Source organism: Seriola aureovittata, chromosome 2 (genome assembly GCF_021018895.1).
Source record: "Seriola aureovittata isolate HTS-2021-v1 ecotype China chromosome 2, ASM2101889v1, whole genome shotgun sequence".
Lineage (NCBI taxonomy): Eukaryota > Metazoa > Chordata > Actinopteri > Carangiformes > Carangidae > Seriola > Seriola aureovittata.
In genome coordinates, this window is record NC_079365.1 from 11,783,432 (window position 1) to 11,810,706 (window position 27,275).

Sequence of the window (27,275 nt, forward strand, 5' to 3'; positions counted from 1 at the left end):
AAAGAGCGACGGAAAGAGCTGCAGAAGGCACAAGAGTAAACAGGAAGAAAGAAACGACATATTAAAGCTAGAAATAATAATAGGATGTAGAGGAAAACCAGAATGCACAGAACTGAGAGAGCAGAAAATAAAACAAAGGCAGAGAAAGTCGGGCCAAATCTGAACCAGCTGCTCAACTGGATCCCAGATGTGAGAGAGAGTGAGAGTCAGCGCGTACACACACACACACACACACACACACACACACACACACACACACACACACACACACACACACACACACACACACACACACACCATCTCTCCTCCTAGTCCACATGAGACGGCTGTGAGCCAGATTAAACCCCGTAGCTATTTCATTTGTCACCTCAGGGAAACTGTGTCCGAGCACCGCCCGCCATTCGACAAGACAGCTGTCCATTTCCTCTGCTCAGCTGCAGCTCTGTCCTCTCACACTTCCTTTTGTGGTAAATTTAGCTGGGAAATGTTTTCAACAGTGTGTGTGTGTGTGTGTGTGTGTGTGTGTGTGTGTGTGTGTGTGTGTGTATGTTTTCATTCATGCTTAGGTGCCCAGATGGATGTCCGGCTCACAGCGTAACTCGTGACGCATTTAGTGTATAAATATGTGAAACGTCAGGCAGGTTACCAGGACAAGCTCGCACCACCGTAACGATCCAGACCATTCATCTGTCTCCGCTTTCTGTCTTCCTTCCACTGTCCTTTATTCTACACCTCCTCCGAGTCCGTTCATCCATCCGTCCAGTCCACCTACCCCTTTTGTTGTTTGTGTCCCTTCTCTCCTACAAACGTCCGTCCTTTAAATCATCAATCATCTCTCTTGTCTCATCAGTCATCCATCATCCCTCCAGTCATACCACTTTCTCACCCCGCACCCTTCTAAACACATTCAGGTCAAGAACAGACAGACAGACTCAGGTAATCTGCTGAAACCCAATCAGCCGTGCTGCTGCAGCCCTGACACTGATTCATATCCATCCTACATCTGCATTACCGGGAGGAGGAAAGAGAAAGTGGGAGGAAGAGAAAGAGAGGTAAAAGGGTGAGAACAGGACAGAATACCTGTAGGATAGACGTCAAAAGAAAGAGAGAGGAAGACAAATGTTTGTAACAGCGGCAGGGGAAGAGAGAATCACTGAGTAGAGGGAGGACAGATGTTGACAAAAGACCTCTCTCTCTCTCTCTCTGTCTCTCTGTCTCTTCTCTCTCGGTTAAACCAGTCGGGTTGTTTTTTGAAGGCGAGGTGACACCACATAATTCCCACATTGTACGTATATGACAAATATCCGTCTGTGGCTTAAATGTCTCTTTTTACAGGACCACAACTGTTAGTCATACCAACGTCAGAGGCAGGGATTTCTTTGACCATCCCTGATCGTGAATGATATACTCATAAACATCAGCAGGACTCATGGTGTGTTTGTGTGTGTGTCTGTCTGTGATGGACACATGAGCTTGTGGAACAGGCTTTTCACCGATACATTTCTAAGTTTTGACGTGACTCACTTGAACTGGATGTAAACACTGAGGACGAGAGATGATGTTTCACGGAATAGTTTAGTTTTTAAATGGTTTACCCTGACCAAGAAATGCTTCAGGATGAGAAAAGATTTACTGATCTTTCCACTCGGCTGTATAAAGAATTGCAAAATTGTGTATGAAAAATCCAAAACAAACAAAAAGCCACCCTGAAGTTGAAAGTTCTAGGTTTTTTTTTTTTTTTAATGCATCAAGCAGTTTGGAGAGACCATGTTCTCCTCCGGGACCTTTTTGGTTTGCAGTGTGAGAAACCATCAGCTGATTGACCCTTTCACCCTGCAGAATACAACCATATAAATGGTTATGTCACACTATTGCACCATATGCTGCATACCAACAGTCTTTCTGATGTTTCCTGTGTGTGCAAACACATGCTGCTACATCTTTTAACAGTTTTTTAATGTATATATATATATATAAATATATATGTATAACATATTGAGCGGGTTTATCCATGCATGCCTAAATGTGTGGCAGTTAGCAGTGAAGTCTGGCCACCACAGATGCATTCCACATACCACATGCCGCCTGGTCCTGCTTGTTTCCCTTGTGATATTTAACAACTTCCTGTGGAGTGAACTCTCAACAGCGTGTTTTGGGGTTCACAGTTCAAACATGGCTTCCATTATTGAGCACTTAACCTCTATACGCCTAAACCAAAAGTCTGTCTGCTTGTTTATCTGCCAGTGGTTATAACAAAAAAAATATAACTGCCACAGCACGCCAAACCAGCAAATGGGGTTTTGAAACCAGGAAGCCCTCGAAATCCGCAGCTCCGTGAATACAAAAGAAGTGTTTGATCTGGGCATGACACCCAAGGATAGACAAACATTTCTCACTGAAAAGATCCTGTGTAGTGCCAAGAAGAAGAAAGCAGCCCCGGAACAAGATGCAGGCAATTTACTTAATAGTTTTGATTTGAGTTTCAAAAGGCCTTGGCAGGATTTTAACAAACTCCCGACCAAATCCTGCGGGGACCCAGTGGGAATGAATGCTTGCACACACAGAGAGAGAGAGAGAGAGTCTTTACAATGAACTGTGAGACAGCGGGAGAGCTGTGAGAAGGTTCAATTTGTGCCGCATTTTTCGCTCTTGCTGTTCATGACGGGAATCAAATTCGATCTGCGCATCGGTGGTTAGAGGAAGTAACCACGACACCTGTCACAAATCACAACTGACCTTGTGCAAAAGTTGTTTTTCAGTGTTTCAGTCCTTTTAAACTGAACATCCTTCTCACGTTGAGCTACACTGACATGTGAGTAATGTTCTTTTCAGAGTGCATGCTGCTGTTGATGATGATCATGCCTTTATTGATGAGGTCATTATTTTAATCAGGAGATTTTAATTAAATTGCTTATTACCCTTTAGTCGACCTAGACATCAATCACTGCTCTGTAATTGAAGAACTGAATTCAGAAAGAGAGGCATTTACAGTTGTGACCAGGACTTGATACTTGTTCGCTTAACCCCTCACCTGAAAATTGATTGTCCAATCAAAGCTTAGCAACCGTAACCAGGCACGGCAGGTCTTTGAAGCTTCAGATTTCTCCACATGTTGAAGCAGGGTGAACGGTGCTTTAAAACAAAAGTGTAAGGAATGGGTTAAACAGTGTGTCTTTCTGTTGTAATGTAATGGGGTGAAAGTCTGACTAACTTGCAGTAACCTGTGTATTCAAGGCCATGGAGCATATCTTTAGCTAGCTCCATCATATTTTGGGATAACAATCCACCCAATAAAAGCAGCCCAAATTTTCATTTTCATTTGGCCTGAGAGCTCAACACACTGCAGCTTAAGAAAACAGAAGCAAATTCAGAAAGCAAATCAATTGGACAACAGATGCGCTTCACATACACACAAAAGAAATTGTACAAGAAGGGCGTCCCAGCCCGGTTCATCGTTTTAAGTGTCCCCTGCAAAACACTTGTCGTTGTTGTTTATGCTTCTTGCAGCACATTTGGTTGTGTTGTGAGCATGTGTTGTCAAATTGATGTTTTGTTGAGCTCCAAACGCCACTGTAGAGAGCTGAAGAAAGAATTGGTCCTAAGCGTGACATCAGCTTCACTACCATCAGGACTGGTCTTAAAATAGCCCAGGCAAAGGTCAGAGTGGTATTATTGATAAAACCATAAAGCCGTGGCGAGCGGCACCTGAACTGACAAAACGAAATCCAGTCCGTGCAACAGATCGAAGGATCACGAGTCCTTTGAACTGCGATCAGACATAAACTGTGTCCGACCAATTTCTGCATTTCTACTTCAGTTATCCTGCACTCCGCTGCTGAATGGAACAGGAAATTGTATTGAGGGTCTCAGGGTAAGAGGCTGATAGTGTGTGAGCTGTAATAGGGTGTGTAGGCTATCCAGTTGATTTAATCAGAGAGTGTGGTTACTGATAATCCTATTTCATAAATGGGTCCCACACTAAGTCCCCCGGCAACACGTGCAGCGGAGCGGCAGAAAATCTGCTGCACTGTGGATTCAGTGGAAGTGTCCACGTGCTGGACTGATGTTCTCTCGTGAACATGTCAAACTACTGTATGCCCGACACAGGAATATGATTAGCCTACATGCTAGCCAGCAGGCACACGTGCACATATGCGTGCATGTGTGGCACAAATGCAAACCGGATAAGGACAATGAAACACAGTAAAAACCCCATATATGCTTCATTACAACACTCAACCATCAGCCCTTGCTAAAGATTTGGAGAGAGCATGTGGACGGCCCCTTTAAAAATCAACAAGGAGTGAATCATGTTTTATTACTTTTCAAACACTTTGTGTTTTTTTTCTTTTTTCTAACAAAAACAATTCAGACAATTTATTTCCAAAGGCAGACGTAGTAAAATAATTCTGATCGTTGACAAACTGAAAATCTAACTATGAAATGTGCAAGATATCCCATCAAACAAATAAAAGCATCATTTTTGATGTGTCATTCTTTAGCTGATAAGGAAATATACTAATATATAGAATATAGTATTCTCTGATATACGTAACATGACAGCGTAGCTCAAGATAAGCTATGGTTCTATGTTTAATAGTTTTTCCTGAATATTTCCATTCTGATTTATTGTGTATCATCTTCAGCTTCCAGAAACAAGGATCAACACCTCATGACAAAAATAGCCTTGATTTATTAAAAGCACAGTTGTTAAAACTGTTAGTGGGTGGAGGGGCTCTGATAAAACAAATATTCCTGTTAAGCCTTCCTGATGTGTTGCAGGCCTAGTTCAATCAATCACCAGTGACGGGCAGTGACACACCTGCTCCTGTATGATGCTTTAGGTTCAGGCAAAGCTTGAAGGTTTCCTCTTAAGTCTTCATGCGTGTTATTATTATAATTATTATTATTCTTTTATCATCTGAATAAGGTTTCTGTACTAATGATACCATTGGATTAAGCATTCAGCTCCTGTTTATTGGTAAATACCCAATCTCCATGTGAGCGGCATGCAGGAATTACAGATTTGTGAGCAGGCAAGCAGCCCTGATCCTGTTTCCGAGCAAGTTCAGTAGTCAGTCAATTTGGCTCTAAATTCACTGAAGTAGTCTGACATCATTTTGTCATTTAGTGGCATCAATTCAGTTAACACACAGGAAAAACAGGGGTTGGGCTGCCCTCTTTGTTCACCTTGTCCACTGTCTTTCAACAATGAATTTTCTTTGTTGAGGAGAAAAAGAGCAGCACAGCTCTGCATATTAGAGGGTTAGACAACACATAGATGCCGCTAATGGGACCAAATCTAGTGACAGCAATTTTTCATGCTTCTGACATGAAAGGCGTGTTTCCTTTGGCTCGCCTCTGCCTTTAGAGACACACACACACACACACACACACACACACACACACACACACACACACACACACACACACACACACACACACACACACACAGACACACAGACAGTGGGAACTAAAATATTTATGTGAACTGATGGGGGATGTCAGATATTTTTTTACAAGCCCCGATGCTCTTCATTGTCTTTCTGTGACACTTGTGGGTTATGAGAGTTTAAAAGGTCAATTGGTGGTTAAATGGTAGAGGAGGAGGACAGTTACCAATCTCACCATTAACGCCATCAGGAGTTCACCAAAAAACTATCCACTACTGTTAACCTGATCATCGATCTACTGCAGTGCAGCCTTTCAGCGCTTTATATCCCATCATAAAAGAATGTGGAGCTAATGACAAGAGCTGAAGTGAAAAGTCAAACTACTGCATCATACTGAAACGACACAAGAATTTAACACAGTGAAGGTATATAAATATTAGGCAGTGCTGTCATGTCAATTTCACTCTAAAATTGTAAAACTACAGAAGTTTATTGTATTATAAAGTATTATATTGTACATACATAATAAATAATTATTGGTCATACAGATAAATAAAAAAAAAAAATACTTGGTTTTTAACCTCTGCTCATGTGAGAGATACTAAACCTACATAAACACGTCCTCCCTATGGGACTATATTGAGCATAAATAAATTGTCTGACCGTCTTACACCTTCAAAGGAAAAACCCTGTTGCTCAGAGAGCAAATCCCTCAAGATTAGGGCCAAATGCCAGAGATTTGCTTGCTGTTTTATTGTGTTTGCCAGAAAACACTGATGGAAGGTCTGAGGTCTGAGCGGTTTAGAGAAAACACAGAATTCTCAAGCAGAGCAATTTTGTTAAAGTTGTCTTTAGCATAACAAAAAGCAGGACTGATAAAGGCTTTAAAATGGATGCAGAACCTCCATATATGGAGGGTAAGAGGATAGGGACTCTGGGCCAGCAGGGTAGTTTTCTTTCTGTCAGAGCACATCTCCTGTGTACATGGATGCATTAGGAAGAGTGGTTGGGAATGAGTGTCTTGACATAAGCAACTTAATGTGAGTGGTCTGGAATCTCTCTAAACGCTCTGCCAAGGACTTGATGTTGTAGAGAAGATCTATTTCTAGTGAAGTTCAGAGGGTCACTGTGGCTCTGAAAGAGGTCTGAAAAAAGCTAAAGACAACCAGACGTGTAATGCGATGGGTGTATGGCTGAAAGCTGGCACTTCATACCTCCATGGCTTCAGGCTGAGACACTTTCCAGGCATCATCACATTAGCAGACATGCAGGACATCAACGTCAGCCTTCTGTGGCAACAGGCAATCTTATTCAGCACTTTAATACAATTTCTTTTCTCCTGTGAAATCATCTGCACTCTTTCAAGGTCACCATGTGCCGTTCCCGTTCACGCTGCGAGTGGTACAACTGTGCTCTCTCTGCTGAAGTACAAACCTGCCCGCTGGCACACACTGCAAACAGCTGTGTGTCTTTCTGTGATGAAAGGGGCTGAAAGGAGCCTCTCTCGCTACATCCTGGAGCGAGACAGGGGGATAGGTAGTTGCCATGCCGGTCAAAGCGACTGATCACCCCTGGCAACAGCAGATCTGCTTCCCCTCCTCTGACTAGAAAGGGCAGCGCGGTGGATATTTACATATTTCACAGGCGACTGACCAAAAGGAATTCATTATCACCGACAAGCGAAGTGATGATGTGTGTAAAAGGAGGATTATAGGTGATGATGATGCAAGTAGGGAATAAAAATCCAGACAGTTAAAAGAAACCAGGGCGCCAGACAGATATCTAGAGCATCAAAAAGCACTTTAATCTGCCAATAAATGGAGACATGCTTTTCAAATAATGCAGGAAACCAGGAATGAGACATTTTACATAGTGCTTTTAAAACCTTTACCATAGCCGCTTTACTCATTAGTTGCTATATACAAACTTGAGACATTCTTAACCCTGTGTAGACAGTCTCTTTTTGTATTTTCATTAAGATTTACTTCATAGTAAGACAATTAAACTGTTCAAGGCTAAAAATCTATGTTAGTTTAAGATGGACTATAACACAACCAACTGGAACTGGAAAACAGTACAAGTAATAACACCTTGTTTATATAAGTGAAGGTGAAGAGGAAGGGTTTGGTTCGCGAGGCATAATAAGACCTACATCGTTTACATTTCCCACAGAATATGGGCTTTAGGAGCCGCTTCTATCAAAAAGCACACTGACAGGTTGTGACCTCTCATCAGTTTTTTTTTTTTTTTTTTCTGCAGTTACCCATAGCAACCACAGAGGAGGTACACACCTGACAGGGAGCATAATAGATACCAGACGCTGCAAAGAGAAAAACAAAAATGAACTTCTCGACTGGCAACCATGCTGCTCAGATATGATCAGATAAATGAAAGGTTTAAACATCTATCTACATTTATTTATTTATTAAGTCTAACAATTGTTAGCTTCACCTAGATTTTCCTGTGTGACATGTCGCTACCTGAAGAGATTATTTGAATATGAGGTAAGCTAGCATGCAGGTTTGACAACTTTCAAGTGCAGATACGAATGTGGTGAGTGTAACACAATCCTATCCAGTCCTATGGGAAATTATTCACAACTGATTGCACAGACTGATTCCTATCTGTTTACAGTCTAAATGGCTACTGGTTTTGCAGTGACTCAACCCTGTTGTTATGGTTTATAAGATTGAGATTGAGTAACGCACATTAACAACTAAACTGTGCCTCCTCTCCGCCTGTCTGTCGCCTTCCGTCACTTTCTGAATCCCATTGACTCACCTACTCAACCTGTATGGATAGACTGATGCTGTATACAGTATAAGGCCGGGAGAGACAGAGACAGAAAACCGATAGAGAGGCAGACAGGTGCAGCTGGTTCTGCAGATCAGTAAACTCCTAGCTGTACACTCACTGACCTGAGATAACTATTTTTAGAGGCAACAATTGCTACTGTTTTGTCAGATGCCACAATACATCTACTTTAAGCTTGATATTATCAATAAGTGAGGGTTTCAACATGGGACAGCAGCACCTCACCAACACCACAAAGACCTGCAGTTACTCTGATCGATCTCATTACACTACTGATGACTTTACTTTTACCAAACGTGTGGGAAAATATATCACAAGGAAATACATGGACAGACACCAAACAACCCTGTTAGATTGCTTATTGAGCTGAAAGAGGTTAACTAGTGCTTATGGACGAAACAATTAAATTATTCTCTTTATGAGAAAGTCAAAATAATGATGGCGTCTTTTCAAAGAGCCCATCTCCTTTCCCATTCTTAAATTTTCTGTCCTCTTTTCTCCCAGCTCTCATTTGTCTCTCTTACAGCAGCTGTTGCTAGGCAACAGCTCACACCCACATATGGATATTAATACTTGTATCATCACGACACAGTCAATGAAAATACTAAATATAAATATAAGGGTAATGTAATACTTCCCTTTAGGATCAGCAGATCAGTAACTATAAGGTGATTTACAAAAATTGATTAGTAATGTGCTCTACATGTTTGCTAGAGGATGAGTAAAACAATCACAGTAATGCGCTTATAAAAACATCCTGTTCAAGTAGATTGGTTTTAGTTTATAATAATGACCTTGGGGAAAACTTGTCCGAACGTAGTTCTGTTCTGCCATCAAAATAAAACCACACGCATGATAACCTCAATGAGCCGTGAGAATGGACAAGCTGAAAACTAAACCAGCGGTGCCAAACATCTGAAAGCATCGTGCCTCACAGGAATCAGATTACAACCATTTAGTCTCAACAACTATATCGGCAGGTGCACACGCGTCACCTCAGCTTTTGTTAGAAAATGAATGAAAGTGGCAGGTGACTGCTGAATAAAAGGAAGGGCAGGAAAAAAAAAAAAAAGAGTTTAGTAAACACAATAAAGTGGGGAAGAGCATGAACAAAAAGCTGTGTGTTAGAGATACTCAGACATACCTTAAATATTCTTTCATGCTCACCCAATCATGCACACACACACATACAGCACTGGCACAAGTTAAGACCTGCAGTGGGAGGGTGTGTGTTTCAGCACCATGTGTGGGAAGACAGACAGGACTGGATCTCTGCTCTTCTTATTGCTTTAACTCCAGAATGACACAGAGGAACAAGAAAACCGGTACACGACTCATTCCAGTAGTATAGGAAATTTGGCCATGACTGTCTTTAATTACCTGGCAAAGTCACATAATGCTGACAACAGACCTGCTCCCTTTTTTTTTTTTTTTTTTAAATAAATGTGCACTAAAAAAACATGCCAATTTTTAGGCTGCGTTGGGTTTTGGGAGTTATGAAACCTTGAAAAGAGTCTCTCTTTAGGACACACCACGTTATCTGGATTCAAAACTTTTGAAACTTCAAGATCATTGTCTCTGTCTTCACTGTAACTGCCATCACCTTTGCATTAAATGATTTTAGGTGCATGGTTTTGTCACATGCATTTGCCCTTTGGACAAGGCCAAATGTATGTTGAGGTCATTTTTTGCAGGGGAACAATGTGCGAGTTTAAATGCACACAAGTGTCCTGGGTCCTGTTCTTCAAATGCAGTTTGGCTAATTCAGGCTAACGTGCCGTTATCAGGCTGAAATAATCCCGTTAATTCTCATCGAGTTCATTTGGTTCTTTGAACAGAGTTTGAGGATTGATTTGTTAATCTTGGATGAAGTTATAATGAACAACAGAGCACTCTTAATTTGAAATAAATGCAAAATGAGTAGCTAAACTGATGAGAAAGAACGTAATGACGATCTACATGCTGAAATAAACGACACTGGTCACAAGATGGAGAAAACAAATTCAGCAGTGTCCTGGCAGCCGGAAACCAAACTCAACATATGATGGATGATCAGAAACCTGGTAATATAATAGGAAAAACAAGGTTTCTCATGCTCCATGTTTAAGTCATATCCAAAATATGAGCAAGGACAAGACTCAAAAATGAGAAACGAGTGTGCATGTAAACGTACACCGCTCAAAATTGAAATTGAAAGAAACTGAAAGTATCACAGCTATTTGTATGTAAAGGACACACAGGTACATTACTATAATTATCACTTTTTCATCACTATCATCACGATCACTGTATTACGCAATCACATTTTTCCTGCTGCTTGTAAACCTGATCCAGGAAAACATCAGCTTCCTTTGTCAGTGGTGGAATTTTCCAAATAACAATCCTCATAAGATCATGGGAAAGTGAACCAGGCAGAAAAAGGGAAGTGACTGAATGTGTTCTGCTTCTCTGTCTCTTCCTGTGACCTTCCATCCTGAGCCATCCATCAATTCCAAAAGCCTGTCTCGCTCAGATCCTTTGTCGTTTGCCACTGTCTACCAGCTCACTCAAATCACTGACTATTTGTTAGTCTGTGGACATGCATAATGTTCAACATGCAGGGTAAGTTATGTGTGAGAGAGGGAGAGAGAGAGAGGAAGAGGGAGAGGGATAATGGCAAACAGAGAGAACAGACAACACTCAACAGACGCTGACACAGAGAAACAAAAGAGCAGACAGGAAAAAATAAAACTCGCGAATCTAAACATGTCTTTGTCTAGAAACAGAATATAGGCCACAAACATTCTGCTCCTTGTAAGTAACACACTGACCACATATCTGCTGCCCATCAAAAACTGACACAATTAACAGGGGATCCCTGGCCTGGATGTTGTTAGAATCTCCTCTGCTAGTTTCCAGTCGGCCTGCACAGGACTGCAGCCAGACTGGCACGTGGACCGAGTGTGGCTTCAACCCTCCAGCGGGCAGGCGAGGGACCAAACAGCTGGATCTGTGCCCAGGATACGAGCGCCATCCCTGCAGAGAGAGAGAATGAGCGTACCCCTCTCCCTGCTGCCTCTCTGTCAACCAGGCCATTACTACTGATGCTACTGCTGCTGCTGCTGCAAGGGCATCTCCTCTCCAGTCTGCTACCACAGAGACACACTGGGTGACTGCAGGGCCGCCTCTGTGAGCATATGAGCAGACTGCACCCAACCTGTATGCCATGCTGCAACACTCACACACAGGAGTAACCTCTCACACACCCTCACATTAGAAGGACTCAATAAAAGAGGGCTCTTTACTAATTAATTGAAGCATGACATTAGGACTAAAAATCAATTCAGATTTCTACACTCAAGCAAAATGGATCCTCACTGTGCGAGGCAATGAGTGTCCCTCTTCTCATATGAGCAGAGCTAACGTTACAAGCCACATTCAAAAATCACACAATCACACGGGAACCACCGACACACGCGTGTCTTCCAGTAAATGCTTGTTTTAACCATCAGATCATTGATGACATAAAAAAATCTAAGGAATACAACTGAAGATTTGAAAAAGCAGAAAATTAGAGAAAAACGGAGAGAAAAACGACATCATGCTGTTGAACACATGGGTGAATTCAGGCATTAAACACACACACACGTATCATTTGCTCTGTTGATGCCACCACATATTCTGCATGAGAAGAAGCGTTCAGCCCCCGTCTCAAAAAAAAAAAAAATCATGCGTAAAAGAAGGTGTGCCATTTTTGCGCACCGATGTGATGTGCCTGAGAGGAGCCAGCCTTACCTGAATCGGGGGGAATCTTTAATACATTCTTCAAAGTCCACCGTCATTTTTGCGTTTTCTCGTGTATTCCCACTTTAGTCTACAAATGTCATTGCCCGCAGCGGGATGTCGCTTGAACCTTTGCAGATGGTGACTGGTAGCCTATCCCCGGACGCGCAGCAGTCTGTCGCCCCTCTCCCGGTGGCACCGTGACACAAAATGCGAGTTTAAGTGCGCGGCAAGCAGATTACTACTACACTGCTGCCGCTGCTGTCGAGACGGGCGAGAGGCGTAGCTGCAGCGTGGAGACTAAAGGAGGAGACGAGAGCGCCGACTAGTTCCAACCTGCCGTAACACTGTTTGACAAAGCAGGAGGAATCATGGGAGGAGGGATGACATCTATAATGTTTGCCTTATAAAGTTTATTTCACGAATATAGCCTAACATCTTCAGTAGGAACAATATAGCCCAATGAAATCATAATAAAGTTTATATATGCCTATTTAATAATAATAAACAGAATAGATTAATGCAAACTTCAAGCTTCTTCGTTAATTAAGTATAAATGTGATAATCAGCTTCAATTTGAACTTTATCTCCAAGGAGAAATTTATAGCAGCCAGTTAAAACACAGAACACTCAAAACCTGAGCCTAAAACGTGTTACAATACTTCAAACTTCAAACTTATTACAAAAGTAGTATAAAGCAGTATCTGAATTGTTTACTTTAATCCAGAAAATCAGAATTTAATCTCGGATTTCTGAGTCTATATTGTAGGCTACAATAATGAAATGAAACGATAAGAAATTCAGTGTAATTATCAGGCTGAGATTTTATTCAACAGGATGAGATTAATATCAATTGTCTGTTCTTCCTCTTATTCATGTGGATCTGATGATTTTGTTGACTGGCTTTAGTCCACTCACAGTTAACCCATCTCCACTACATTATAAGGTCTCTGGCTTCAATGAGTTCAGAGCAGATGCTTTTGCAACTGGCCAGTCGTGGATGACGACATACACACCCTCTGTAGATTATGACGCAAACAAAAAGGGACCGACAGCATGGACCGCGGCATGGATAGAAGAAGTTGTCACTGCACCTAAAGCTATACAGTATATTAACGTTTATATCTGCAGTTCATTTGTTGTATATAGATGAACATAGACGTAACACACTATACATTCAGCAGCCATGCTGTTCGGGCGGCCTGTGGTCAAACATGTTAAAAAAGATGTCCGGACCCTGGATGTGCATCTGTCGTTAACTTGTGTGACGTGCTAAATATCCCAGCGTGTTTATTTGACACGGTGCGTTTATGTGGGTTATTTTATGGAGATGATATTAAGTATAAAATACTGACTAAAGCAATGTACTAACCTGCGCTGTTGTTACAATGACGGAGGGGCTGATAGTGGAGTGTTTGGCGTACTTCCGGACTACAAATACAACCTACCCGGAAACGCGGGTCGTGTCGACGCTCTAGCTGCTGTGTTGTCTCTGCTGTAGCCTGGCGCAACTGTTGGGTCCAACCACGAGTGCTTCCGCAGAGGTCTGTGAAAGTCGACCTCTACATAAAGACTGGGACTATAGTCAAAGCTGCGATGTTTGTGATATGAAAGTTTGACCCATAAAAAGTTTTTTTTTTTTTTTTTTTAAAGATGTAACGTGTCACTGTTGCGAACACCAGCAACATGATCAAAACGTGTCAGACATTTGGAGAGAACATGCATACCTGTGCACGTTACCTCATATTTTTTCAATACATTGGAACAAAATATAGGTAGGTCACACTACAGGATAAGTTATTACATTTTAATGTGTCCTATTCTATAAAATAATTAACTGTTAATTATTTGATAATTATTACATCTGCAGTGGTGCAGTCAGAGTGCCTCCACATCAGCTGGAGAGAAAAGGGGTCCAGAACCACTTGGAGGTGAGGTTTTTGACGAAATTATTATATTATATCTTCCAGTGTGCATTGCTTTATTCCTTCCTTCTTTCCAAAATCAGTTCGTGTCTTGCAAACCATAAAACAAGCTAACTAAGTCATTAAGTTCATATCATCCAATACACTGAAAATGTTATTCTGATGTGCCCTTTGCTGTAAAGTTGCTTCAGCAGATTGTGTTCTTAGTCTGGTTCATGATGAATGCATGAAAACTAGGGCTGCACGATATGCAAAAAAAAAAAAATCATATTGCGATTTTTTTGGCAGATATTGCAATATGAGATTTCAGTTGGAATAGTTGTTTTCGCATTTCATTCTCACTGAAATGATGATGTGATTTTTGTTGGCTCTTGCACCAAACAAACATGTTCCTTTATGCCTGGAGAATATGATTTGTAGGCCGGGACATCTCTGTAGCACTACAACGTTTATGATGCTAACAATGCACAACAATGTGACACATTTTGATTCTCAAAAAAATTCCAGCTCCTGTGATTTGGATATTGCACTCGGCCATATTGCGATACTATATTTCGATTAATTGTGCTCCCCTTATGAAAACCATGTTATCTTAAGATTGATAATACATAACATTTGTATGCGTAAAGTTATACTCATAAATGCATGGAGACAGGCAGGTTGTGCCATAGCTACTAAGTTAGTTTCTATGTGAATTACACTCAGTGTCCACTTTATTAGGTACACGTAATTCACACTTGTACAGTCTAATGCAGCAGCCCTGTAATAAATCCTCCCTTCATGAAGGTTGTAATAGTTTTTATTGAAACTGTCGTATGGGTTTTTTTGGAGGCTGTGGTGCGCTGAACTGAAAGGTCTTTCTATTATTTTGTCCACCGCATTTATATCAACAAGCCTGGCTAAATAATAGAAACATCTCTCTACACAATGTAATTCAGTTCAATAGCCTGTAAATATGTAAACAGTATTTGTGCTTACTTCTTCGGAGCACAAACTTAAGCGTCCATCAGTGGTGTCGACACTTTCAACATCACAGTGTCAGCTTTGTGCGGGTGGTGGTCAGTTTTGTAAAGCTCAGTTTTGTTTGATAAAATGACAAATATGAACAATGATAAGGATTCAACTACACAGTGGTTACAGGAGCTCATTCAGCTCAGCTCATCAGTCTGCATTTTGGTGATTGGAGAGCATTAAATATGAAGGGAGGACACATGCACAAGTCGGGCAAATAAGTGACTGAGGGATACTCACTGACTTAACAGCATACAATGTCTTCAGTGGTACCTAATAACCTTTTGGTCCAAGGGTTAAGCTGTCGACAATGAAGCGAAATTTCCCCAGTTCACATTAAGCCAGAGACCTTTGCTGCATGTCCCTCCCAATCATTCTCTCCCCTCATTTCCTGTCAGCTCTCTACCGTCTATCTAATAAAAATGTAAAAATTACCAAAACTATATTAGCAAAAAGTGCTCACTCAGGGGAAGCTCAGATAACACAGCAAAGAGGATGACAGACTTCCTCAGTCACATCATACAGCTGTTTGCAGCTCTACTTGACACTCTTCCTCTGTAACTTATCTGTGTCTAAACTACGATGGTTTCACTTCTTTAAGTTTTTTAACTTGACTACATTTTTACAATATAACAACCTGCAGCTTTTTACTTCTCTGATATTCTCTTTGTTTTTGAGCAGGATGCAATAAGGAACCTGAAGCCCGTCAACGCAGTATCTCTGTCAGTGTCCAGCAGGACAGACACAGGCGTCCATTCCCTCTCTAACTCCGCCCACTTTGACCTCCAGCGCAAAAACAAGCCACCATTTCCTGAGGACGTTCTCGTTGAGGCCCTGAATTTCCACCTCAAGACTGAACAAATCAGGTGAATCTCGTATGTAACACAGGGTCATTCAGATTGTACAATCTGGACACATTTCTACATAAGCCTGCCACTCTCATCTGAAAACATCTTAGTTTAGCTGGGAAGTTAATTTTTTTTCCCAAGAACTTTTTCTCATCATTTTAGTGAATGCATTAAGTTTCTATGACTACATTAGTGATGTTTTGCTACTGAGCTGTGTGTCTTAATGAGACAATTAAGCCACTGAACAACAATAACACATTATCTCTGTCATATGAAATCATAGTGCTCATTTGTCTGAATATTTAATTCAAGTAATGAGACATCAAACGTTTAGACACAAGCTGTGTTATTCTCATGATAGAAATGTCAGTGTTTGTAATGTGATGAATGCCTGAGGGAATATAGACACCAGTTCCTACTTTTCAGCCTGATCAAAATCACAAGGACTTTATATCTCATTCTGGTTGAGATGTTTCATGTGCTATGATAACATTTACACATGCTCTTAGAAAGTATCACTTCTCTTTCGTCCTGTAAAAAAAAAAAAGAAGAAGCTGCCTGAATTCTTTCTGGCTCATTTCAACTGTGTTTTCCATGTTTTTTTCCCATTTAAATACAGTGTCAGATGCAGGGTTTTGCGTGGAGTATCCATGGCAACCTCTGCATACATTGACGTCATGTACATACCCTCTGTAACCCCCCTCCAGAATCATCCCATTATCAAAATCAAATCCGAAACATCTGATTATGTTATGTTTGCCCTTGTATTGTCGAAGAATTGACAAATTGACACAGTCTATTTATGTGAATATTAATGCATATATATTTAGATTCATATATTTTAATGCAGTTGGTTTAAATACAATATTTGTGTATTTAACTTATTTACTCCCTGCAACTCTTGAAGAGAGAAATGAAGACAGCTGTTCTGTAGAAAAAAAACATTGTTTTACACTGTGTTTAAAACTTTAAAGCGCACAAAAAGGAAAACATCCATCCATACATTTATCCTCACATTTATACAACAAAGCATGCATCGCCTGAGGACATGCCTCCAGCAATAAATCACAAACAGCAGTAGATCTGTGTGGCGATGACTCAGCTTAATGTCTGCTCCAACAGTTAGCAGCATACAGTTTGGCTTTGGTGAAATGTCACTAGGTCACTTGTTGAGCCTTTCAATGAAAAATACATTTTAAAATAGGGCTGTATGTGAATATTTCAAATCCTGGTTGATGGTGTTTGTTTTTTTCCACCGCCTCTTTTTAAAATCGCTCCTGCACACATCTTTGCATTATTCAAAACCCACCGTCAGTTTCTTATGACTACTTTGGTTTGGTCTGCTGTGATGCTCTGTGATATTCAGACAGCAGCCTTTCTGTGTGAGACAAGGGCGAAGGAGAGAGATTGAGGTACGGATAGTGAGGGATAAAGAGAGCCTGAGTCAGTGAGAGAGGGGCGGGAGGTAAAGAAAGCTCCAAACATCCCACTAATCCGTAGACCTGCAGAGAGAAGGTTAGAAAGGATCATCCCTGCTCCGCTTTATGGTCTGTAGCATCTGTTAATACACACAAACACGCACATACACGCACATCTAGCTAAATTGAAACTACCATCATGATTAGTATGTGAAACCTGCTGAGAAACAGTCAGTATATACACACGTCTTGTTCTCAGTACGGTTTAAAGACATACTCTCTAAGTTCAGATCAGAACCATCTTTTCACATCTTACTTAAATGCAACCTAAAAGAGTTTTTGTTACAGCAGCAATCACAATTGTAGCTTCGGTCTGCTGCTTCCTGAGATAGAGAGTCACAGCAAGATTTAAACATAGACTGCACACTGTAAGTAAAAAAGAAATGTCTCTTCTGCTTGGCCTTCACTCGTCTTTCTGTGAAAATTGACTTCAATTAGCCTAAAATGAACAGCCTCTTTCCCATAAGGGGAAACTGCTGAATAGCAAAATGGTGCCATGCCAAACAAAGCCTCTGTTTCCAAATGTGTGAGGCCATGCTTTGTACATTGCTTATGAAAATTTTGTGTGTGTGTGTGTGTGTGTGTGTGTGTGTGTGTGTGTGTGTGTGTGTGTGTGTGTGTGTGTGTGTGTGTGTGTGTGTGGTTTGGGGGCCAGGCGAAGGCTGTCACTTCACATTGGAGCAGGCGCTGGAGGCAGACGCAAGGGTTTCCTCTGCCACGTGTCACACCGAATCTCCTCCCCTGGAAACGTAACCTAGTTTCTTTCACTGTGCACAGGCACACACACACACACACACCTAGACTGCACATGCATGTGTACATACATGTGATGTGTATATTTGATCAGCATTGTTCCATCCTCCACTATGCTTACACGCACCTATCGCTTGTTATCTCCCATTTTCTCTAATGCACAAAACATACACATGCATGACTGCATACTGTGTGCAGGCACAGGCATGTGTGGAGGAACACAATACGGTGCTAGTGTGCTTTGTGCAGTGACAGTCAGACTGGCACAGCTGGCTGCAGCTCTTTGTTCTTTCACTTTACAGATGTACGCATTAAGGATTTCCCAGTTGTTACTGTGCAATACATCTTTGACCACTGAACACGTTGTTATAATTTAGAGCATTTACAAAGGAAAGGCTGCAACAACAACCCTGATACGCTTCTCCCATATCTTTATGTTTCAGCTTTATGCGTGGGCTTACTATTTATAAAGACATGATTTTTTTTTAAAATTGTTATTGGGAATTTACATTCCATCTGTAAAATGCCCTTTACATTTCAATATTTTCAGATTGTTTTAAAAAAAACACACTGAATTGTTGTGAAGTAAAGAAGGAATGACTTACCATGTGCCATTTATCTGTATAGAAATAGCATATTTCCATAAAGACTGCCAGTAAGTTATTTAACAATTTCAAAAGGTTTACAGATTAAATGTTGATTGCTGCAGCACCAGCTATGAATTCTCACTCAGTCCCTTACACTCAATTATCACAAGAGCTGGAAACCACAAAAAGATTTAGCTACACGTCCAAAATATATTCAAACCCCTCACAGTTTGGTTTATTGTTTCAGCAATGCTTCGCACAAAGTCAAACAGGTAAAGAGCGATTCAAGTACATGAGTAGAGCTCTGATCAGAAATGCCAGTGACATTCTTCAGTCTACCGTAAGAATTCATTCAGACTCATGAATTGATCCACGCTGATTGATTTCATCATAAAAGGAATTTTTTTCCTGCGTGCATTACAGTTATTTTATGATCCATCTCTGCCCGTGTGCCTCTGTGCGCACAGACAACACAGGAAGTGTCCACTGTTAGCGGTACCCCTGCTGGAATGACATCAAAGAGCCTCGGCCCCTCAGTCTGTTGTGATGCTAACTGTGTGAGCATAAGCGCTTGGCTCTTCAGGGCTCTTGGCAGCCATTTTAGCTCTTTGACAACGGGTGTGCCTTTGTTTAAAAAGCTGCAACGTTGGCATTTTGGACAATGACTTATGCACAGTTTTTCTTGCTGGCATTACAGAATGTGAGCATGAGCACCATCTGTGTCTGGAGACTTCAGTCAGTCTGAAACATGGTTTGTTGTTGAGTTTTTGTCTGAATATCAAACGTGTAACATTTATTTCAGTGTTTTTTTTAAGTGTCCCTTTTTTTTAATATACCACAATAAAACATCAGGGCACTTTTGTGCAGAGCCTTAGCTGCGTGTTGTATTGATGAATACTAGGAATTAGAAATTCCTGCTCATTACAGTTTCAGGCGTTTAAAGCTTTTCAGGCCTGAATGGATGTTAGCTTTCACTCCAACCGCCCTTTTTCCTTCTTTTCCAGGATCACACGTGCCCACCGTGTGCCTGTTGACTTCCACGCCCGTTTTAATGCCAAGTCTCGTACCTACGTCTACCGGATAGCCCTGGGAATCTCCCAACACTCTCTACTTCCCCTCACAGACCACAATCTGTGCTGGAACCTCCGCAACACGTGAGTTATCGTCCCCTCTCTTCATTCTCTCATCTGACTGTTCATACTTCGTGATGATTTGTGTGTCTGTACCATGGCAACATTGAAAATTAGGGCTCTCCCTCAATGTGACTTCTGATGAATGAATTAATGATTTCCCTTTAAGATAAAAATCAAGCTCAGACTCAAGCTCAGTCTAACAAGTAGGTTCCTATACACACACACACACACACACACACACACACACACCTACAGACATACCCTCAATAAACTCATGCCAAGCCTTGCAGAAACAATGGCACGTTAAACACATGAATAATCCACACGTGCCATGCCGGAACTGCAAATTAGGGCCAGTCAAACAAAGTGTTTTATCTGAGTCGACATCCCAAAAACAAACAAAGGAGACGGAGGGATAGAGAGGAGGCAGGGATGATATAAAAAGAGGGAAAGAGACGGGGCTTTATAGCCTGGACAATGTTCTTTAAGCTGTGGTTGGACCAGAGGGAGCGTAAAGAAACACATTTCAGAGAGTGTACGTATGAGCATTTGTCTGCTCTTCTCCACTTTTTGGGGGAAAGTAGGGCAAGATAAGCTGCGGGCTTATACACATGCAGAACAACACCCACGCACATTACCCTGAATGTGTGTTTTTTTTTTTTTTTTTCACTCTCTTTCCCTCTCCCAACCTTCTCCTTCTCCCTCCCTCTTTCTCTCTTTGGCATCTTGGCTTCTTTATCCCTCTCTCATTTTCAGCATCCATCTCATCTTTCCACCCCTGAGCATCTCTGCCTCAGCAGCCTCTCTCCGTTCTCTCTTTGCTCTGCCTTTCCCTCGTCATCACACCCCCTCCATCTTTCCCGCTGCAAAAAATATTAAACCCCACTTTATTTTAATGCTGAATTTAGTCTTGAAATCTTGCATTTCTTAGAACAAGTGCAGTAATCTGACTCTGAAACAGGAGACATCATGCGTGGCTTTCTTTTTTCAAGAATGTTTTGAATATCGCAGCAGAATATTTGAAATCGTTAGATTTAATTAAGACAAGATTAATTGTATTATCTAAGCAATCTGAAACATAGCCAGCTTTTGTAAATAGTATGACAAATAAACTAACCCCAAGCACCACCATGACAACCCTGTCCCTATAGAAATAATGTTTATATGCAACTAAACTGCAACTAAACTGACTGGATTACATTATTAATGTAATCAGGATGTGCTGTTAATTGACATATTATGCAAGCGTTAAATACATTGATACTGAGAATATGAGTGTAATGTTCACGACCACGTATTTCTTTTCTGGCAAAATATCAGATCTTCTTGGACAATATCCACTTGTCTTCTGCGTCATTAAAATTTTTTATGGTTACGTTTAGGTTTAGGGAAAGAGTGTGGTCTGGTCAGTGCAGAGAAAATTCACAGTGATTTCAGACACAACATATTTATTCACATTTAACCAAAGCCCTAACCTGAGCAGGGCGCTTTTGTTGCCTAAACCTGACCACAGACAGGACCACGGTTACAATCCCAGACTCTGGTGTGACAGTTGTGCACTTTTGTACACTCACCATCTGCCCCAACCACTTCCTTGTGAATCCACTGTCATTAAAACATGTGCAGCTTGCTTCCAAAAAAATGTTGCATGTGAACATAATCCAACCAGCGATGATTTGAATTGCCTGTTTTACGTGACTAAGAGTTGAAAATGCCAAGATATTCAACGTATAGTGACATAACAAAGAGAAAAGCAGCAAATGATCAAATTGGGGAAATCTGTTTGAAATCTCCTAATGCCATATACGTCAACCTGATTCACTGAACTGAGATCAAACATTTCTGTTTTAAAAAAAGTTACGTCTTAACAGAAAGATAGATGAGCTGTTCAGTCATTTTTTGCAGCGCTCAGCCACATCTTCATTCATGGCGAACTCTCCCTTCAAGATTTTAAATTAGTGCATTAAGATTTTAATTAGTGAGTCACTCAGCAAACTCATCTAGTTCCTTGCTCGCTGTATCTCTCTCTCTCACTCTCTCTCACTCTCTCTCTGTCAGATCATGTTGAAGCAGTGACGGAAGCATGAGACTGTAGAGAATCAGAGCACCGGGCCCGCTCTCGCTCTCTCCCTCAAATGAGCCGGTCGTCGACATGCTCTACTCTCTCACGTGGCTCTGTGCCACAGAAATTTCATATTATATAAATTATTTTTGCGAACAGGGACACAGAGGCCTGAAACCAGTTCGTACTTACATTACACCCCAACTGCAGGCCACTCACGGGTCAAATTGCAATATCACGATGACCCTCCCAAAGTTTATTTAAAAAGTCTGTTGCCCATAGAAAATGCATTGTTTTTCACGATCACTTATTAAAGAAAAACATCTCTTCTTTTACGTCTCTCATCAGGGAGCTGGATGTGGGAGCCATGCGTGAGGCCGCTGCCCTGCTGGTTGGGACTCACAACTTCAGCAGCTTCAGGGCAGTCAGCTCGGACATGCCTTTTAAAAACCCAGTCAAGACGCTGGATGTGGCCGACATACAGCCAGGAAGTTCTTTTGCACACTCACACTTCCACAGGTGAGCTATAGAAATCTGCACATGCTCTAATTTTTTTGATGAAGGTGCATCAATATTTTTTGCAACTGTCTAGTAGCGTATAACATAGACAGGTTTTGGCCAGTGGGTTTAGAGCTTTTTCACTTAAAGCAGCTGCCTCCTGTGGCTAGAAAGGACGCCGATGAGAGCGGCGAGGGTGAACCGAAGAAGTGAAGTTGCAGGCCATAAACCCAAAACAGTGAACTGAAAGAGAGACACTAAAATGCTACGTCTTGTTAGTTGAGGGGAACTACTGAGTTAGCTGATATTTCTCTATCCATCATATCCATTGTTATTATATTGTATATATATTAGTGCAGCTTTTGGATGAAACAATGGGAGTATTATAGAAAGATTTACAGATTCAAAGTTTCATCTTTGTCACATTTGACATTCTGGGAAAAATCAAGGAAAAATCAATACCCTTATCATGTCTGTACTTGAAATATGAAGCTACAGCCAGCAGCAGATTACATTAGCATTATGACTGAAACCTGGAGAAACGAGCTAGCCGGGTTCTGTTCAGCCCAAACAAACTCTGCATAACACCTTTTAAATCTCTCTCCAGTGTTGGCAGTAACTTCATATTCATTGGTCAGATATGAGAATGGTATCAGTCTTCTCATCTAACCCTTAGCAAGAAAGTGAATAAACATACTGCATTTCCTGAAATGTCAAACTATCTATTTAAAAGAATCTATGCAGAGGTACATGGAACATTATTTGTGTGTTTCAAAGCATCTTTAGTGACTCATTCTGGGTGGGAGGGTGCCCCCGCAAGGACAGGGTGAAATTTAGGGGCAGAGCTTGAAACTCTGAGCCCATTGCGCCATCCCAGTGAGGTTTATTGCTGGCAGGTGAAAAGAAGCAGCAGAGGTAACACATGGCTGTCTGCAGCCAACAGTGGAGTTAGCAATAATACGGTGACAGGGGAACTGATTATTCCAAATCAGAGGGAAAAAATGGGAAAGAAAGCAATTATACATGTGTTTTTCCACTTCTTCGATCTTGTTTCTGCATCTTGCGTCAACTGCTGCTGAAGAAGTTGGCCAAAAGTTTTGAATCATTTACAGTCACTCCAATCAGCCAGCTCTACATGTACAGCCTAGAAAATCTTCCTTTCAAGCTTCAGTCAGTCAGTGGAGTGTTTGATGTGAATCACAGGTCAAACACACTCAAATCTCATCTTTTCCAAATGAACTGTTGACAAACTGAAGTGTGTGTGAGAACTGAATCATATCCAGTTCAGAGCAGCTCGTCCTTAACTGACTAAAATTATACACATCACTGCAAAATATGTTTTTTTATCATTAAAGCAACAAAAGGTGCATCATAGCAAGTACTTACTTACTATCATTATAGGACAACTGATTCATGCAATCTGACAAGTGAATTCATGACACACATTAGATCATACAGGTAGAAACTCTTTTGTTTTTGTTAATTAATGTGCTGTGTGTTATTGCAGGTTTATACACTTCAGACAAGAGCCAATATAATCCATAGCAGAGATGGGGGTGGGTGTGGGGAGAGAGGGGTGGCCATGTGGGTTTTGTGAGATTACACCTCCATGGGGGTTGATGTGAATGCCAAATACCACTTTCATGGGCATTAATTATTTGCCCTGAAAATATGGTGCACAAGATGGACATGGGCAGCAGCTCTCAGACTAAATGTCACATAGTCCCTTAACCCCAACACAAGTGGTGCATTAAGCTGTGAGGATCAGGCTTACAGATCTGTAATGCATTGTAAAGTGTATTTGCACTAAAGTGTCCATTGTTGCATTTTTTACCAAATGAAAACCGTTTCCCTCTTTTATTCTCATGAATGGCCAGATGTGGGCTAACTTTAGTCTCAGCCAGGTTTTGGCCTTAGGGAAAGCCAGCGACTTGAGTTGTATGTTTACTTTTTCATGAGGGTCACTATTCTAAGTAACAGTGATAAAACTAGAAGAAACTGAGTGGTGAATTATTGAAAAGCCAAACGTTGAACTACATTTTTGATCCTAAAACAGGCAGCTGTGTGATATATGAGGCTGAGTTCTTTGTTCTCCATTCAACATGGAAAAAATGGGATATTTCTTTCCTCCCCAGAAATGGTTGATCTCATTGTCATACATAAGTAAACAGCTTTCCATTTCAGAGCTTTGTGGTGGCCGTACTGTACATTCACTGTAGGACTGTGTTCACTTCTGGGTGGGACTTACTGTAAATTTAATTAGCATCAATAATTTAGGCTGAGTAATAAGTACAGGTAGGATATCGCAGAATTCTTTGGCTGTATTCTAAATTTTATTATATACGTGTACGGTATTGTAGGAATTAAGTTTTCACATTCTTCTACCTTGTGCAATACATACTTGCCTTGCACTTTATTATAGGCTCCAAATATTAAACATCCTTCTCCTTTAAATGCTATGGTTACAACCTGCAATTATTTTCACGATAAATTAATTTGAAATCTCCAATTTTCAGCGAAATGACTCAACAACTATTGGATGGGTTACCCTGGATTTTGGTACAGGTATTCATGTTCCTCTCAGAATTAACTGTAACAGCTTTGGTGATCCCTTAAAGGTGCTAGATGTAAGTTTTTGTTGTTGCTACATAGCCAACGTTAGCATTAACAGCTGTTTACTTACCAGTCTAGAAGAAAGGTTGTGAGTTTAGCATCAAGCTTCATTCCTTTACTTGCCAAGAGCTGGCTCCAGTGGTGGAAAGCAACACCAGTGTTGACTCCTGTTTCCATCACTTCTTTTCTTCTACTGAAGTTAGCATGCTAACCAGCTAGCCCCAGTTCAACCGGACCGTCTTGTCACTTTCCGATAGCGAGTCACTGTAGTGTCCACTCTGCCCACAGGCTGCCACTGAGGTGCCACTACCTACTACTGCCACTAGGGGGGTCCTGGTCTTACTGTTTTTAATTATGAGACCTGAATGTGGAAGTATACAGCGCTGAATTTTCAGTGAGGATCAAATTTAGTTTCAGAGCAAATCAATTCAATTTCATAATATTACATTCAGCTTCAAGTTCATTGGAATTCAGCTCTGAACAATTTCAAATTATGCTATTCAGATTGTTTTTCAATGCAACTGTTCAAGTTGAGGAATTCAGATTAAAATCTGTGTGATTCAAATTCAGTTTCTAGTGACACATATTCCTGCCTATATTTTGTCATTACTGTCATTATCATGTCAAGAAATCAGTCAGAGAAGACACTCATGCACAGATACAGATGTGTGACTGCAACATTTGCCTTGTTCCAGCCTCATCTAAAAGATATTGTCCCTCACCAGAGTCCATAAGCTAACAGCCCTGCTGTATAAATCTGTCTCTGCACTCCTTACATGTCATATGTAATCAGACAGCAAGCGCTGAGTCAAATTTGCATTTGACCCAATTCTTCCTGCGTGCCTGTTTGCTCAGTTCACTCTTTTCTCCCCAAAATATCAAGTCTGTCAGATTTGGGGAAACAGGCTGCTGTGACTTAAACACTGAAGCCACAAGCATCAGTAAAAAGTAAAATTGAATGTCAAATTACAAAAAAAAAAAACAAAAACAAAAAAAAAAACAGATTCATGTTTTCAATGGTATTACACATAATCCTGTTGGGCCTCGGCTGCAGTGGTGTATTCAGCATGTGACATTTTAACAAATCTTTGCACGAGGAGAGTCGCGGACTCATCTGATGTCTGGCATAAGAATGAATGTCACATCAGTCTCCAACTCTGTTTACACAGTGGAGGGAAGCATTGAAATGTGTAACAAAAGAGAGATAAAGTAGAGACACATAACAGACACGAGGCAGGAGCCTTTTTCAGTTGAAAAGAGTAATTTTAGATTTTTGTCAGGTCCAGGGAAATACATTTTTAAAGAAACATTTAATTTAGTTTTTTCTCCTCCCATATAGCAACCGAAAATTTTTGTATCGCATCTAACAGGCATTGATGATAGTTTTTGCTTGTGAAGTGACACTTAAACCCTTTGGCAATATTTAACCTTTCTGTATTATGGCACATTCAGTCAGTGATGCCAAGTAGACTTCATGCCTTCAACAACTGATGTTATTAATGTAACGTTTCATGAGAAGTGTTGAGGATATGCCTTAAAGCCTTTGGGCACCTTTCGTCCATTATGCAGACACCACAAAAAAATAAACTGCGGTGATTTTAAATGACTGTATATTAGTACTTATTTACTATGCACTTACCGTTTAAGAAAATTTAACAGTAGTTCTTCTTTTTCAGGGACATCCCGATTTGGGAACTGACTTTTAGGAGCAGGTCTTTCCTCTACAGACAGGTGTGTTTCCTTTAAATCTCCTCAATTTCTTAAAAATACCTGATATATTTCTGTTAATGTCCCTATGTGTGTTTGTGCTGCAGTTCACTGTGAGTACGTATTGCCATCTGCTGGTGATGACTGAAAAATATGGATCATAAATAAGGATCATTCAGCCTAAAATGTTAAAAGTGTCAAATCTATTTCCCACTGATACTGTGGTATTATCAGTGTATGTTAAAATGTGTTGCTTTTACCCTATGCTCCAGGTGCGGAGGATGACAGGGGCCCTGGTGGCAGTAGGCCAGGGGAAGCTCTCACTGCCCCAGCTTATGGGCATATTGGAGGCTCAGGACTCTCTTGCCTACCCAAACAACATGGCTGCTCCAGCCCATGGCCTCTTCCTCACCAGGGTGGACTACAAAGACTCAGGTGAGGAGGCTTGAAAACAAACTGTTGCGTACAGCAGCTCCCCTAAGCTGATAAAATGTGATTGTGTCAGGACATTCAGATTTATTATCTCTTCTTCTCTGCCTCCGTAGACCTGCAGCTTTCTCAACAGATGTCAGAGGAGCAACTTCTCTCCACTGGAAAGTCAGAGGAGTAATTTTACTTGAACAATTAATTCATCTTTATGTATTTCTATACTACTGTATGTAATGATTGTAATAAAGTTTTTGTCTTTATA

General features: G+C 40.9%; 2 protein-coding genes across 8 annotated transcripts in view; one reads left to right on the forward strand and one right to left on the reverse strand.

Moving 5' to 3' along the window:
* Positions 1-12,429, reverse strand: part of LOC130161779 (arf-GAP with coiled-coil, ANK repeat and PH domain-containing protein 3-like) — a 59,216-nt gene extending 46,787 nt beyond the window's left edge. For all 4 annotated transcript variants that reach the window (XM_056365142.1, XM_056365141.1, XM_056365140.1 and 1 more), the window contains exon 1: positions 11,982-12,429. In XM_056365142.1, coding sequence (XP_056221117.1) covers positions 11,982-12,028 — 47 coding nt within the window. In that variant the 5' untranslated portion in view covers positions 12,029-12,429. The remainder of the gene's footprint in view (positions 1-11,981) is intronic.
* A 554-nt stretch (positions 12,430-12,983) lies between these two features.
* On the forward strand, positions 12,984-27,273 carry pusl1 (pseudouridine synthase like 1). 4 transcript variants are annotated; one of them, XM_056365158.1, is made up of 9 exons: positions 12,984-13,513; positions 13,623-13,744; positions 13,840-13,900; positions 15,587-15,771; positions 19,576-19,725; positions 22,115-22,285; positions 26,554-26,608; positions 26,857-27,019; positions 27,130-27,273. In XM_056365158.1, the coding sequence occupies exons 2-9, from the start codon at positions 13,656-13,658 to the stop codon at positions 27,192-27,194; spliced, it is 939 nt and encodes a 312-aa protein (XP_056221133.1). In that variant the 5' UTR covers positions 12,984-13,513; positions 13,623-13,655; the 3' UTR covers positions 27,195-27,273. The 4 variants fall into 4 exon arrangements, with proteins under 4 accessions (XP_056221133.1, XP_056221142.1, XP_056221150.1 ...); XM_056365167.1 differs by having other exon boundaries at positions 12,984-13,271; positions 13,367-13,744; XM_056365175.1 differs by having other exon boundaries at positions 12,984-13,271; positions 13,377-13,744.
* Positions 27,274-27,275: the final 2 nt, after the last annotated feature.

Bases quoted from the DNA above. Each gene is read 5' to 3' on its own strand.
- pusl1 (XM_056365149.1), top strand. From the start codon at position 13,656: ATGATCAAAACGTGTCAGACATTTGGAGAGAACATGCATACCTGTGCA. The intron at 13,745-13,839 runs GTAGGTCACACT...TTACATCTGCAG, and splicing joins TACATTGGAACAAAATATAG to TGGTGCAGTCAGAGTGCCTC. The intron at 27,020-27,129 runs GTGAGGAGGCTT...CTGCCTCCGTAG, and splicing joins GGTGGACTACAAAGACTCAG to ACCTGCAGCTTTCTCAACAG.